An 11,543-nucleotide genomic window follows, 5' to 3' on the forward strand; every position below is an offset into this window, starting at 1 on the left:
ATGTAGTAATTATCTGTATTAATTACTAATCAGCCTTATATTGTGACATTTCTATTCTATGTGTACTGTATATTGTGAGTGGGTCCCTAAGCTCAGTAAGTGACAGCAGCACAGAGCATGTGCAGTGAATCAGCAAAAAAGAAGATGGGGAGCTACTGGGGCATCTTTGGAGACACAGATCTTTACTGCTATAGGGCTGTGGTTGCCTTGGGCTGGTACAGAAGCACAAAACATAATGTACAACATTTCTAGCTACTTCTTTAGATAAGCTTTAGTTCTCCTTTAAGTCCAGTTGCTTCTAACTTCTCACTAGATACTGAACACTATAATACAGAGAGCTTTAGCAATCCTAGGATTCCAGTAATTTTTGGATGGTTAACGAAGAAAAAAAAAAGAGAAACGTAGCGGCTGCCTCGAGTTCTACTTGTATATTTTTACATTGGCTTGACGCATCTTCATTGGTTGTTCCGCAGCGTCTGATACACAGTGTATTCTGGGACTGTTTTCAAAACTAACCCAAGCAATAAAGTTTTGGTGCCAGCAGAAATGCCAATACTAACCAGGACACTGCGCACAGATGTGATTTTAGGCTGTATTTAATTTTAATGATATTTCATAATGTACAATTTGCCCCCCCCCCATAGCTCTCCCTGAAAGGATACAGCGACAAGCAGCATATCTTGCTCAAGAAGATCATCGAGAAAATGGCTTCCTTTCAAATAGACGAGAAAAGATTTGAAATTATCAAAGAAGCAGTAAGTTTCTTTTTCTTTCTTTCTCTTTTTCTTTCTTTCTTTCTCTTTTTCTTTCTTTCTTTCTTTCTTTCTTTCTTTCTTTCTTTCTTTCTTTCTTTCTTTCTTTCTTTCTTTCTTTCTTTCTTTCTTTCTTTCTTTCTTTCTTTCTTTCTTTCTTTCTTTCTTTCTTTCTTTCTTTCTTTCTTTCTTTCTTTCCTTCCTTCCTTCCTTCCTTCCTTCCTTCCTTCCTTCCTTCCCACGGTGCATTAGCTGCCATGTTTGCTTGCTTGTATGTATTGCTGGTGGAGTCGGTAACACTCCCGGCTATATTTCATCTTCGGTTGTACTCGCCCAGATGTTCTGCATATACTTTGCTTGTGAATATTTGTGAAGCGAGAGATATGTTGAACAAATACAACTCTTCCACCAATAAAAAAATATATCCTCCCCCCCCCCTCTTCTATTGCCTGATAATGTTTTTTTTGTTTGCAGTACATGCGTTCTCTGAATAACTTCCGAGCAGAACAGCCGCACCAGCATGCCATGTATTACCTCCGTTTGCTGATGACTGAAGTGGCCTGGACCAAGGATGAGCTCAAAGAAGCTTTAGATGGTAAGTTCCCCCCACAGCAGCATAGTGACTGCCCAATATTCCAGTTTCTCTTCTTCTTCCTCTGAAATTAAATTTGCTTTTAAGTAAAGGTTTGGCAATGATCTATAATGTGTCGATTGAATCCATTAGAAGTGAGCCAATTGCAGACAGGTTTCCATATCTGGGCTATCTTTGGCAAGAGAAGGGCTCACTTGTACAAGTATGGGACCCTTATCCAGAATGCTCAGACTTGGGGTTTCCTGGATAAGGGATCTTTCTGTAATTTGTATCTTCATACCTTAAGTCTGTTAGAAAACCATGTATCCCAATAGACTGGTTCTGCTTCCAATAAGGATTAATTATATCTTAGTTTGGATCAAGTACAAGATACTGTTTTATTATTACAGAGAAATCATTTTTAAAAATTTGGATTATTTGGATAAAATGGAGTCTATGAGAGTTTCACTTGTTTCAACCCCAGCAAGACAGCACTTTGTTTCCTCATATTTAAAGTGAGAATGATCAATATACCCCCCCATTCTACATTCTCCAGAGAAAACATCAATGCCCCCATCCCAACCTCAGCCCAGCAACTCTGTATCCCAATATAGCCAGTAAGTAAAGGGCAAGTAAATCCTTATTAATAGAGTCCATTTCTTCCTAAGGCTCTTTTGAAGCCTATGCATTATTCCTCTAAAATGGACTATTCCAAATCAAAACAGCAAGCTGTGATATTATCCTTTTATTGCTACGCTGCCCTCACAATATTGCCATAGCAACACTTAGACAAACAGCAGGTAAATGTGCTTTCCATCGCTAGCATTTTTCTGCACCGAGACCAGCAATTTTCCCCTCTTGTTCCTACGATACCAGATTATTATGTATTTTAAAATATTATCACAATTCCTGCTTTTAAGTTTCCCTCAATTTATCAAGAACAAGACCATCCAAAATAAAAACAAATTGCCTATATTAAATGCAATATGTTTTGTTTGCAAATCTTTTTATTTAAAAAAAAAAAGCTTAAATGTTTTTATAACCATCATAATTGTCCCTGTGGAATATCCCAGACAATATGTGCCAGGCTCTCATTGGAAGTAATACAGTTCTTTAACTACATCACTGGAAGTAATACAATGCTTTAAAGGAGTATTCAACCCTTAACTAAAAAAATTCCTACCCCCCCTACCCTAGGTAGACCCCCTTCCCTCCACCCCCACCCCCAGCCTAGCTAATAGAGGAAATGCCCCTAACTTTTTACTTACCCCTCAGTGCAGATTCAGAGGTCGCAGTTCACAGAAGCTATCACAGATTTTAAATTATATTAGATCTAAGGCTTGAAATGGTAATGGTAACATCTAGGTGTCTAATGTACAGTTCCTACATACACAATTTATATAGCAACGCTGTGCACACTCCCCATGCACACACAATCCCTGCCCTCGGCATGCTCCCCTTGCTGCTTTTTGATTGGTGCATGTGCCAGGTCTATAGAAATGGGAAGCCTTCAGCTTTATTGCAAGAATCCTGTAGGCTGTGACTCCCAATAGTCACCTGTAAGTGCTGTCCTAGACACAGGCCCTTGGGGTGCCTATATAAAAAGAAAACGTCTCCCCCGGCCCAGCCAACTCCTGTTCAAAGTTGTATTTTAATTGGCCATTGTATGCAATGGAACAGTAAGCAAACTTGAGCCTAAATTTATACAAGCCCCTAAAATCAAAGCTGCTGTATAGCTTTAATATGAACAAACCCTCTTTACTCCTGTCTTTCTTTATGTAATATGTATGTTTCATGTCTAAGCCCTTCTGTTGTTCAGTGTTGTGGAATTGGCCGAAGCTTTATAAAAATGTATTTCTAATATTCGGTGTTATGTCTTGCAGATGTCACCCTACCCCGCCTGAAGGCCTTCATTCCTCAACTGCTGTCTCGGCTGCACGTGGAAGCTCTTGTGCACGGAAACATCACAAAGCAGGTGGGTTCCACTCATTTTTAAAGGGGAACTATCATGAAAATGTAATATAAGCTTCATCATACTAAATATAATCAATCAAAAATTCTGTACCATTTCTGAAATAATCAAGTTTATCTTCACTATCCCTCTCTCAACATCTGTTTCTCTTCATTCTCTCTTCATGCAGGAGTTGGGTTTCAGATAATCATTGACCGTTAGATCCAATATATCTTATAGGGGGCTCCTTTTGCCTAGTATTAGAGCTCACTCTATTAAAATCACTAGACATCGTGTCTCTCTACCTGCAGAATTTGTGCAAAACGCAGTTATTTTGTTAGATTTTGTTTGTACTGGAATCAGTTATTTGAGTGAGCATCAAACTGCAGCATGTACATATGTATAATAAGCATCCATAGATCATAAGGAGGCACAGTGAGTGCGTAAGAGGGGGTTGTTCATCTAAATGAACTTTGTCAGATGTAGAGTGATATTCTGACAATTTGCAGTTGTTTTTAATTTGTGGTTTTTGAGTTATTTAGCTTTTTATTCAGCAGCTGTACAGTTTGCAATTTCAACCATCTGGTTGCTAGGGTCTAAATTACCCTAGCAACCATGCACTGATTTGAATAATAGGTTGGAATATGAATAGGAGAGGCCTAAATATAAAGATGAGTAATAAAAAGTAACAATAATAAATATGTAGCCTAACAGAGCATTAGATTTTTAGATGGGATCAATGACCCCCATTTGGAAGCTGGAAAGAGTCAGAAGAAGGAAAATAATTAAAAAAAACTATTAATAATGAGGACAGATTGAAAAGTTGATTAGAAACAGCCATTCTGTAACGTACTAAAATTTTAATTGAAGGTGAACCACCCCTTTAAAGGGGACCATCATCCCAAAAAAATATTCCCAAATCTTATTTTATCACATTAGTCAAGCATAATGAACTTTAATTACACTGTGATCTTGTTTCCATCAGTCTGGGAATTCATAATTATAGCAAGCAGGCAGGAGCCATTTTGTGGACACTGTTATTAAGACAAGTCTTGTATCATCTCAGAATTTTGTTTGTGAACCAGAATGGGGGACCTGATGTCCATCCCCATGCACTGGTTACTCAATTAAATGGTGAAGAGAACTGGGGAATGTAGGGAGAGCAGTGACATCTAGGAAGTGCTGAATGGAAAGTGAAAGTAATTGTCCATATGGTATGGAGCAGGGGCAGGCAATATTTGATTGACAGCTAAAAATTTATAGCTAAAGTTTATAACCGCTATGAATGGTTTAAAAAAAAAAAAAGAATTTGGTTTTCATGTTTAATTTGAAAAGGACTTTTATCATACATATTTTTATGTCTGGGTGACAGGTCCCCTTTAAATGTGTGCAAGTAATTGCTTTGCTTTCCATGAAATGACCAGCATTATGTTGCCTCTTAGACTGCGGTGGGAATAATGCAGATGGTGGAGGACACGCTTATTGAACATGCCCACACCAAGCCTCTTCTTCCAAGTCAGCTGGTCCGATACCGTGAAGTCCAGTTGCCAGACAGTAAGATCTCTGCTTCTTTCCATTCACTTTCGCTTCTGTCGACCACGAGCGTGACTTCACGTCGCTTCTTTCTATCTCCCAGGAGGCTGGTTCGTGTATCAGCAGAGGAACGAGGTCCATAATAACTGTGGCATTGAGATCTATTATCAGACAGACATGCAGAGTACATCGGAGAACATGCTGCTGGAGCTCTTCTGTCAGATCATCTCGGAGCCTTGCTTCAACACACTGCGCACCAAGGAGCAGTTAGGTGAGACGCAACAAGGACGCGAGCTCCTAATTGCTTCCTTCCGTTATTCTACCAGTATTTCTGTGCAATTTGCATAAATGTTCCTGTGTAATTAGCATATGTATTCCTGGCAGTTGCATAAAGAATCTGTGCCGTATTTCTCGGCGCTCGCTTCATTTCATCTCAGCAGGTGAGCAAAACGGCTTCCATTTCAGACATTTGACTTGCTTTTGTCTTTTGAAGGTTACATTGTGTTCAGTGGCCCCCGCAGGGCTAACGGCATCCAAGGCTTGAGATTTATTATCCAGTCCGAGAAGCCGCCTCATTATTTAGAGAGCCGCGTGGAGGCCTTCTTACTGACCACCGAGAAGTCCCTGGAAGAGATGTCGGAGGAAGCGTTCCAGAAGCACATCCAGGCGCTCGCAATACGTCGTCTAGACAAACCAAAGAAACTCTCCGCTGAGTGTGCAAAGTACTGGGGGGAAATCATTTCCCAGCAGTATAATTTTGACAGAGGTAATAACACAATGGAGGTGTTTTAGCTGCACTTGATCTGGGCTTCGAGCTCTTGAGAATTGATCAACTGCTGTCTTTGCTGTGACACATCTTTGTATTCTTAAAGGACCAGTAACATCAATTTGAAAAAAAAAAACCACAAGGACAAATTAAACTTTTAAATTGCTAAGAAATAACTTACCGAAACTCCACTTCAGAAAAGGCAATCCGCTGGTCCATCGTGCGGCGCTCAATTTCTCCTCCCTGCTTTCCTTATAGGAGATAGCCAGGGAAGAGAAATTGAGCGCACGATGGATCCTAGCTGTTTCTGAAGCGCAAGTGGAGTTTCAGTAAGTTATTTCTTAATAAAGCGACTTAGGGATTTAAATGTTTAATATGTCTTTGTGGTTTTTTTTTTTTTTTTTGATCTATGCTAATGAATGTAAAAAAAATGATGTTACTGAACCTTTAAATTAATACAAAAATAATGTAGTGTTGCCCTGTACTGGTAAAACTGTTGTTTGCTTCAGAAACACTACTATTGTTTATATAAATAAGCTGCTGTGTAGCAATGGGGGCAGCCATTGAAAGGAGAAAAGGCTCAGGTTACACAGCAGACAAGCTCTGTAGAACGTAATGGTGTTATCTGTTATCCACTATTTAACCTGTGCCATATAGACTTTTTTTCAATTTCCGCCATTGCTATACAGAAGCTTGTTTATATGAACTATAGTAGTGTTTCTGAAGCAAACAGATCCGTTTTACCAGTGCAGGGCAACACTACGCGATATTTTTATTACTTTAAAACACTTTAATTTTTTGGATTTACTGTTACTTCAAATGGATATTCTGCTGTGGAACAAGAGGACTAAGAAACAAAATGTAATTTTCACATTTATGTGACCACCAGTTTAACCACTGTAGTTACATTAGTTAATAACTTTTTTTTTTTTTTTACTCAAACAAATTTGGCAGCTGATGCTCTTAAGAATAAGCCTCACTCATAGAGGCACATTTTTCAAAGGTCGAATTCCGAATTCATATGAGTTTTTAAATCGAAATTTATTTGTAAATTCAAATTTTTCAAGCTCAGATGAATAAAATCGACCTGAAAACTAATCAAATTTAAATTTAAAAAAACTTGAATTGTTTACAGATTTCATATGAGCACATATTTGCTTCTGTGGTCTCTGCATTAGGGTCAGTGTCTGACACAGGCATTTGTCATTGTTATAGATCGAATTGCACAGAGTGTCCTGTGTCCATGTAGTTGCCCAATCACTGCATAAATAGGATCAAATAGTTGGCCAACCAGATTTTAGCTCAGATCTAGTGATTATATCGAAGTCTGTCACCATTACAATTTGGTGTAGTCCTTTTAGATTGTTTTGCTTTTCTCCCTCCACAGACAACGTTGAAGTTGCCTATATGAAGACTCTGACAAAGGAAGATATCGTAAACTTCTGCAAGGTAAAGCAACAGTAGATCGTTGTTTTAGTTTTGTCTTGGAGAAAATACTATCAGACATTTCTATTCAAAAAGACTCGCCACGTAAAGTTGTTTGTAGGGTTGGCACTCAAAGAGCAATCCTCCAGGCAGTAGTAAAAAAAGGTCTTTATTGAAGTAAGTGTGGATTACAGCCTTACACGTTTCGTGTTCTCACAACACTTAATCATATAGGCTGTTGTGAGAACGCGAAACGCGTAAGGCTGTAATCCACACTTGTACTTCAATAAAGACCTTTTTTTTTACTAATACTTCTGCCTGGAGGATTCCTCTTTGAGTGCCTACCCTACAAACAACATGGTGATGTCCGCTCCCTTTTGGAGAAAATACTGTTAGGCCATCTTTTGGGTGTCCGTCGAGTCATTGCTCAAGCTCAATTGGGATCTCTATACATTTGCTTCAGAAGGAGCAGTTCACCAGCACTAAAGCATTAAAGGGATTATGTCATGATGTTTATTATGTACTTTTTATTTCTAAATGACACTGCAAATAATTTGCTCTACAATATAAAATTTAACTCCTGAACCAGCAAGTGTATTTTTTTTTTTTTTGGTTTTAATATTGGTGTGTAGGCAGCCATTTCAGTTCATTTTGCCTGGTCATGTGCTTTCAGAAAGAGTCGGCACTTTAGGGTGGAACTGCTTTCTGGCAGGCTGTTGTTTCTCCTACTCAATGTAACTGAATGTGTCTCAGTGGGACCTGGATTTTACTATTGAGTGCTGTTCTTAGATCTACCAGGCAGCTCTTATCCGTTACTAGCCGGCATACAGTTGTGCAACTCAACAGCAAATGAGCTCAGTCTGGAATCTTCAGAATAACCCAACCAGCTTTATTTTACAGAATCTGCTGTCTGTGGACGCCCCAAGAAGACACAAAGTATCTGTGCACGTTCTTTCCAGAGAGATGGAATCCTGTAAGTGCCTTACTATTTATATCAAACACAACTTTGTTGTTACACACAGTAAAGTTACACACAGTCCTAATGATGACCTTTATCAAGACGTTGGCCTGTTTTTAAATGGATAAATACCCGTATATACTCGAGTATAAGCCGAGGTACCTAATTTTACCTACGAAAACTGGGAAAACTTATTGACTCTAGTATAAGCCTAGACACAACTACAGCCCTGTCTCCCAGCAGCGCACATTCTGCCAAAGCGACCCCCCCAGCGATCAACCGGACTTCTTTGCAAAGTTGATGGTGACCGAGAATTGCCAAACGGATTACTGTGTGCATTGTCCTACTGTCCCACTACCATGTGCAGAGGGCGCTGTGTGATATCTCCATCACTGTTATTCTTTCATATAACCAACAGAGGGCGCTGTGTGATATTGCAGTCACTGTTAATCTTTTGTATAACCAACAGAGGGCGCTGTGTGATATTGCAGTCACTGTTATTCTTCCATATAACCAACAGAGGGCGCTGTGTGATATTGCAGTCACTGTTATTCTTCCATATAACCAACAGATGGCGCTGTGTGATATTGCAGTCACTGTTATTCTTCCATATAACCAACAGAGGGTGCTGTGTGATATTGCCATCACTGTTAATCTTTCGTATAACCAACAGAGGGCGCTGTGTGATATTGCAGTCACTGTTATTCTTTCATACAACCAACAGATGGCGCTGTGTGATATTGCAGTCACTGTTATTCTTTCATATAACCAACAGAGGGCATTGTGGGATATTGCAGTCTCTCCCCAAGTGAACTGTTGGTATAGGAATGATTAAAAGTGACTGCAATCTCAGCTACTCGGTTCGGGTACCGCTGACCCGAGTATAAGCCGAGGTAGACTTTTTCAGCACATTTTGGATGCTGAAAAACTCGGCTTATACACGGGTATATACGGTAAAATTAATATTTTCTAACTATTTCAAAACAACCGGTGTGCTCCTGCAAATGGATATTGTCCCCTGTAATTTTGTCCTTTATCTATTTTAATTAACAATTATTTATCACTTTTGGGGTGAAACTGCTTTTAAGTGTTGGAGACAAGCTAAATAAAAGGGTCACGTAGCATTTCCTAAAGTTTTATACATTTTTCACAGTCGAGTGCATGGAGGGGCGTTGTAGCTGTTGCTATCCAGGGTACGGTCTGTAGGAACCATTAATGACATTGGAAATGTGAACACCAAGCAAAGCGCATACTTTTGTTATTGCTTCTTAATCTAATGATTTGAACAAGAATGAATTGTGTCTAATATTTACTCTATCCAGGTCCTGTAGTGGGAGAATTTCCAAGTCAGAACGATGTCAACCTCGCTCCAGCACCAGCCCTTCCTCAGGTATTATTTTCTATATATTATATATTTTCTGGATATTTGCAGAAGCATCGCAGGACGACTGTCTCCAAATATCTGTCACCTTTGGAGGTTGGACCAAATAAAAGAGTAGGGATGCACCTAATCCAGGATTTGGCCTTTTTCGGATTCGGCCGAACCAAATCGGAATCCTAATTTGCATATGCAAATAAGGTACTGTCGGGTAGCTGGTCCCAGCGGGTAAGAATGCGGGTCTGGGTTGCGGGTACGGGTCGGGCACGGGTTCCAACAAATGGATCCGCGTAGGATCTGTGCAAGGTCAGCCTGAACTCGCTCGACCTGTGGGTAAACCCACAGGTCCCGCAGTATCAGGCCGGCCCGCACATCACTACTGGAAAACATAAAAATTGTGTGAACATTCCAGGCAACAAATCATCCATGTGCCGTCACCTAACGGAATGTTTACTACTTTCTGTCTGTAAGTGACGTGTGTAAATACCCGTTAAGAGTAACTTATTCCTTCTCTTTCCCCCACCGCAGCCCGTTGTCATTAGCAATATGACGGAATTCAAGAGGAGCCTGCCTCTCTTCCCTCTCGTCAAACCCCACATTAACTTCATGGCCGCCAAATTATGATCCCAGCGGCAACAAGACTACGCCCGCTGAACCAGGTGCTGCTGCTAAAGATGTGCCGTGGCTTGTAAGCGAGGAGTAAATCTGGTTGCACTTTGCAAATAGACATTTAGTAGAACAATAATCTCTGTAGTAAGAAAAAAAACAAAAATGTTGTTGACGTGTTGATTTGACGTTGTAGCGCATGGGCCGCATCAGGTGCCGCGTTGGGATTGGTTGTGTCACATGATACAAATGCTGGCACTGGATTGGGAAGAGAAGGGCAACTAGACTTTTACTTGGAAAACCTATATTACACTTATTGCTGAAATGTAAATGTATTTATGAACGTAGGATTTAAGGAAAAAACAAAACCTTGGCTAACCAGACTGTTAGTGTAGCTGGAATGCCATAGATCTTCCCCTGCGCCTTGACGTGATTTCATTGTGTTGAATTATTCGTTGTTTAAAGAGGACATACACCCACCTGTATGGAAACTTGTCCAAAATGCTCATCTGAGCACTTATGCAATATACACAAGTTTTTTGTTTCGTTTGCTTTTAATGTGTAACAGGAGCACCCCTTGCTGTTCTGCTGGGCTGGGTGGGGACCCGATAGAAATGCAAAAGCTTAGTTTACTGATGTGATAAGGTGAGTAGGAAAGCGTCTGTAGACTCTTCCAACATCAGTAACTTAAAGGGATACTGTCATGTGAAAACGGTTTTTTTTTTTTCAGTTAATAGTGCTGCTCCAGCAGAATTCTGCACTGAAATCCGTTTGTCAAAAGAGCAAACAGATTTTTTTATATTTAATTTTGAAATCTGACATGGGGCTAGACATATTGTCAGTTTCCCAGCTGCCCACAGTCATGTGACTTGTGCTCTGATAAACTGTCACTCTTTACTGCTGAACCTGCAAGTTGGAGTGATATCACCCCTCCTTTTCCCCCCAGCAGTCTAACAACAGAACAATGGGAAGATAATCATATAGCAACTCCCTGATACAAGATAACAGCTGCCTGGTAGATCGAAGAACAGCAATCGATAGTAAAATCCAGGTCCCACTGAGACACATTCAGTTACATTGAGTAGGAGAAACAACAGCCTGCCAGAAAGTAGTTCCATTATAAAGTGCTGGCTCTTTCTGAAAGCACATGACCAGGCAAAATGACCTGAGATGCACCTACACACCAATATTACAACTAAAATAAAATACACTTGCTGGTTCAGGAATTAAATTTTATATTGTAGAGTGAATTATTTGCAAATACATCATCAAAATCATGACAGAATCCCTTTAAAAGTTTCCCTGGTCCCTGCCCAAAGAGAAGAGCAGACAGGGCTTCTGTTACCCATTCATGATAAATTAATTTCAAATGTACTAAGAAAGCAATTTTATATTATGTGGGTGGGTATATGTCCCCATAAATAGGCCAATTACGCTCTAGAGAGAATGGCAAGCAGAGGCCATTACAGACTTTCTCCACACAATGTGTAGTTGTGGCTGTAGCACTTCTTGCTTATAGATACAGTTGGCCAGGCCTATGGAGGAAATTCCAAGCTTTGGGCAAGAAGCTTGCCATCCAAATGCAGTAGCCTTAAACATTAAA

General features: G+C 39.9%; 1 protein-coding gene across 2 annotated transcripts in view; it reads left to right on the plus strand.

The window, feature by feature from the left end:
• The window catches only part of ide.S (insulin degrading enzyme S homeolog), a 45,902-nt gene extending 35,416 nt beyond the window's left edge, over positions 1 to 10,486 (plus strand). For both annotated transcript variants that reach the window (XM_018227409.2, XM_018227408.2), the window contains exons 16-25: positions 645 to 755; positions 1,227 to 1,347; positions 3,207 to 3,298; positions 4,717 to 4,828; positions 4,911 to 5,078; positions 5,301 to 5,573; positions 6,961 to 7,022; positions 7,899 to 7,971; positions 9,279 to 9,346; positions 9,863 to 10,486. In XM_018227409.2, coding sequence (XP_018082898.1) covers positions 645 to 755; positions 1,227 to 1,347; positions 3,207 to 3,298; positions 4,717 to 4,828; positions 4,911 to 5,078; positions 5,301 to 5,573; positions 6,961 to 7,022; positions 7,899 to 7,971; positions 9,279 to 9,346; positions 9,863 to 9,958 — 1,176 coding nt within the window. In that variant the 3' untranslated portion in view covers positions 9,959 to 10,486. The remainder of the gene's footprint in view (positions 1 to 644; positions 756 to 1,226; positions 1,348 to 3,206; positions 3,299 to 4,716; positions 4,829 to 4,910; positions 5,079 to 5,300; positions 5,574 to 6,960; positions 7,023 to 7,898; positions 7,972 to 9,278; positions 9,347 to 9,862) is intronic.
• The last annotated feature ends 1,057 nt before the right edge of the window (positions 10,487 to 11,543 follow it).

Source organism: Xenopus laevis, chromosome 7S, assembly GCF_017654675.1.
Source record: "Xenopus laevis strain J_2021 chromosome 7S, Xenopus_laevis_v10.1, whole genome shotgun sequence".
Lineage (NCBI taxonomy): Eukaryota > Metazoa > Chordata > Amphibia > Anura > Pipidae > Xenopus > Xenopus laevis.